At 39.2% G+C, this 3,277-nt stretch overlaps 2 protein-coding genes across 3 annotated transcripts in view; one reads left to right on the forward strand and one right to left on the reverse strand.

Moving 5' to 3' along the window:
- Positions 1-3,277, forward strand: part of LOC109543971 (RYamide receptor) — a 71,502-nt gene that overhangs the window by 8,851 nt on the left and 59,374 nt on the right. The window contains exon 1 of one of the 2 annotated variants that reach the window (XM_048668690.1): positions 2,628-2,981. The exons of the other annotated variant lie outside the window; for it this stretch is intronic. The gene's annotated coding sequence lies outside the window, so the exon portion shown is untranslated. Of the gene's footprint in view, positions 1-2,627; positions 2,982-3,277 lie in introns of those variants that run through there. 2 annotated transcript variants of the gene reach the window in all.
- Positions 1,612-3,277, reverse strand: part of LOC109543970 (kynurenine 3-monooxygenase) — a 7,061-nt gene continuing 5,395 nt past the window's right edge. The window contains exons 8-9 of the mRNA XM_019913929.2: positions 1,755-2,068; positions 1,612-1,695 (exon numbers count right to left, since the gene is read on the reverse strand). Coding sequence (XP_019769488.2) covers positions 1,615-1,695; positions 1,755-2,068 — 395 coding nt within the window. The 3' untranslated portion in view covers positions 1,612-1,614. The remainder of the gene's footprint in view (positions 1,696-1,754; positions 2,069-3,277) is intronic.

The following is a 3,277-nucleotide window of genomic DNA, read 5'->3' on the forward strand; positions in this document are numbered from 1 at the left end:
AACAGTTTGATCGTAACGAATTTGTGAAGAACAGCGGGTAATTTTGTTCGCGCAATTCAATGCAAGTGGCGTTTTGAAAAATTCTCAAAATTCAGCTTCAAGCTCCAAGAAAACCAAACTGTCCCGAATCATAGACTAAGGTTTTCGCAATTTGCCGTCCGAAAAACGCGTTTTAGTCTAAACCTGCTGGATCGTAGTAAATTTTTGAACCATGGCGGGTAAATTGATTGGAAAAAGTCATCGCAAGCCTCATTTTGAATAATTTTTAAAAATCACCTCAAAGCTCCAAGCACGCGAAGGTTCCAAAACACATAGACCTGAAGCATTGTCTATTTGCTGCTGTAAAAACCGTTCTTCAGCCTTCACTAGTTTGTGTATAATGAATTTTTGAATCACGGCAGGTTATTTTGCCGCAAAAATCTTCATTTTGACTATATTTATAAATGCAGCACAAACTGTCAAGAAAGCGGAACTGAGAGAAATTATAGAGCGAGAATTTCTCTATTTACTAGTGCAAAAAGCGCGTTTCAATCGAGAGCAGTTTAGCCGCAATGGATTTTTGGACACCGGCAGGTAAATTGATTCTCGAAATTCGTTGCCAGTCGCCCTTTGAGAAATTCTCAAAAATTAGCCCAAACCTCCAAGAAAGCAAAATTCTGCATATTCCTAGACTGAGGTTTCTTCTCTGTAGTTGCGCAAAAATCGCGTTTTGATCTCCACTGGTTTGCTGGTGATGATTTTTTTACATAGCGGTGAAATTTTTTTGTCAAAATGCGAAGGAGGTCGCTCTTTGAGAAATTCTGAAAATTCAGCTCACACCTGCAGGGAAGCAAAACTCTTCGCAATTATACAGGGCAGCTAGTTTGATATATTTCAGCAAAAAACGCGTTTTAATCTGGGCGGGTTCAGTCGCAACGATTTTTTGAAGCTGGGACGTCAGCTATATTTTTTCGATTTATTGCTAGTCGCTGTTAGAAAAATTCTAAAAATTCAGCTCAAACGTTCAAAGAAGTAAAACTCTGCCGGCTTATAAAGTAAGGCTTAATTGATTTAGTTTCGTAAAAAACGAGTTCTGGCCGGGACTGGTTTGGTTGTAATAAATTGTTGAATAACGGCCGGTGCAAGTAGCCAGTTAAAAAATTCTCAAAATTCAGCCCAATGCTGGAAGAACCGGAAACTTTGTGAAGTCACAGTCAGAGGTTTGCTCGTTCTAACGCTCTCAGCAATATATTTCGCTCAAGGCTGGTTTTGTAGGAAACAATTTTTGAACCAAGGCGCGTAAATTTATTCTAGAACTTTGCAGGTCTCGTTTTGAATAATTCTGGAAATTCATCCGAAAGCTCCAAGGAAACCAATTTTTGCAGAATCATAGGGCGAAGCTTGCTCTATTTTCGGCTGCAAACCGCGATTTTCCATCTTCACCGGTTTGGTCGCAATTGAATTTTTAGCAAGAGCGGGTAAATATACTCTTGTAATTGAAATGGAAATAAGCGCGCCTAAACGACTGCCCAGTGCGTTGGATTTTTTAGAAAACTTTGTCTCATTTTGTACTAGTTTAGAAAGCAAAATATGTATTACAATGAGCTTTTAACATATAAGCGAAACACGATGCATTTAGTGATTAAATGTAATTGCAAACGCTAAACACATCAACATCATTAGGCCGGCCGTTGAAAGCAATAACACGAAGAGCACCTGAAAACAAATACACTGTTTAAAGCCTGTATGTACACCGAATATTGCGATCAGCATACTTTGTCCTGCCACTGTTTATTCTTCAGGCACTCTCGGTACTTCATATGAGTGAAACTGACCGATATGTACAGGGGAATCCAAATGTGCGGCATCAGTTTGGACAAGTATTTATCCAAGTGTTTCCTCAACTTGAATGAACGTTTGGTGACCAAATCTCTCATTTCCTTGTAGTTGTACATGGCAAGATCGCAAATTGCATGTGCGTCTGGAAGCCTCATTTCCGAAAATAGCCGCGCGGTTTCAGCTAGATTGCCCTTAGTGTGATTGAGGAGTTCGTCGAGTAGAGTGCAATCCTCAAAGCCAGCGTTCATCCCTGAAATTTTACACAAATTGGACCTGCCAAAGCGATAGCATTACAATTAATGAGAAAGGAAACTGAAATGTTTTGCAGCGAGGCTCTTTGCGTTTTTTAAATGCGATGTTTTTGCCGAAATCTGGGCGTTTTGCTCGAGATGGAGCTGAACAACTTGACGATTTGCGTTCTTTGCACGCAAATTGATCTACGCCTTTTCAAGCAGATTGGGGCCAATTTACACATGCGGAAATCGGTTCTTTACCAACTAGTCAAAAAGCACAAATATGTTCCCAACTAAGTTATTTCAGTTCAGGAATTTTTTGAGGATGATTTCCAAACGCTTCAAACGCAAAAAAATCCGCTTTCCAAATCCTGCAGAGCCAGTTGTTGTTCCTGTTACACAATAAAGAATTAAATTTAATTGAATAAAACGAATTATAAGTTTCTCGTTTGTCTTGTCTCTGCACAAGGAATATTTTCCGCACAAAGTCAGTACTGCTCCACTTTCGAAGAAATCAACAACCTTCGTTGCCTAGAAACCGTCCCTGGGTCTATTTCCGGATGCGCATAAACCTGATCGACCAATCGCTTGTCGACCCTTTCAATACAAGACATGTACCATGGCAACGAGTAAATACAAACACATCAACTTTGAAATCAGCTGTCAGTAAAGCAGTAATTATTGCAATTGAAGTTGTAAATGAGCCGGTTTTTACACGCTCGTTTTGGAAAAAGTGTCTTATTTGTTGAAATTGTCTCTCGAAGGATTGAAGGACCCGAAAATGTGACTTTAAACTAGAAAATTAGCGATTGTAAAGGAAATGTTGACGATTTTTTCGACTTAAATCGTTGGCAGGATATTAAGGGTGGGAAGTTTTCAAATTGAGACCCGGTATATTGGAAAACAAGAGCATTCTACAGGGTGACCAAGGTAAGAGTGCATTACATCTGAATCTTCTAGCATGTTTTTTAATCGGTTAAAAAATCGAACACCACCCTTGGAAAAATTTCGGCGAAAAATTAAAATTTCACATGCGTATTTTTTAAGCTCAAACGGTTCCTTTCGACGTAAGAAGCTCAGAAATATGCATTTATAAAGTGTTTGGATCAAAAATGAAGAAGAAATCGTCGGCTAAAGATCGATATCGCTCACAAAATGCTTAAAATGTGCCGAAAGTGCTTTTTAATGATCTCGATGCATTGCTTGCGTCCGTGAGCTGAAAATGA

This window comes from Dendroctonus ponderosae, unplaced genomic scaffold, assembly GCF_020466585.1.
Source record: "Dendroctonus ponderosae isolate FM_Combo_2020 unplaced genomic scaffold, Dpon_F_20191213v2 Dpon_F_20191213_7, whole genome shotgun sequence".
In the NCBI taxonomy this organism is placed as follows: Eukaryota; Metazoa; Arthropoda; class Insecta; order Coleoptera; family Curculionidae; genus Dendroctonus; species Dendroctonus ponderosae.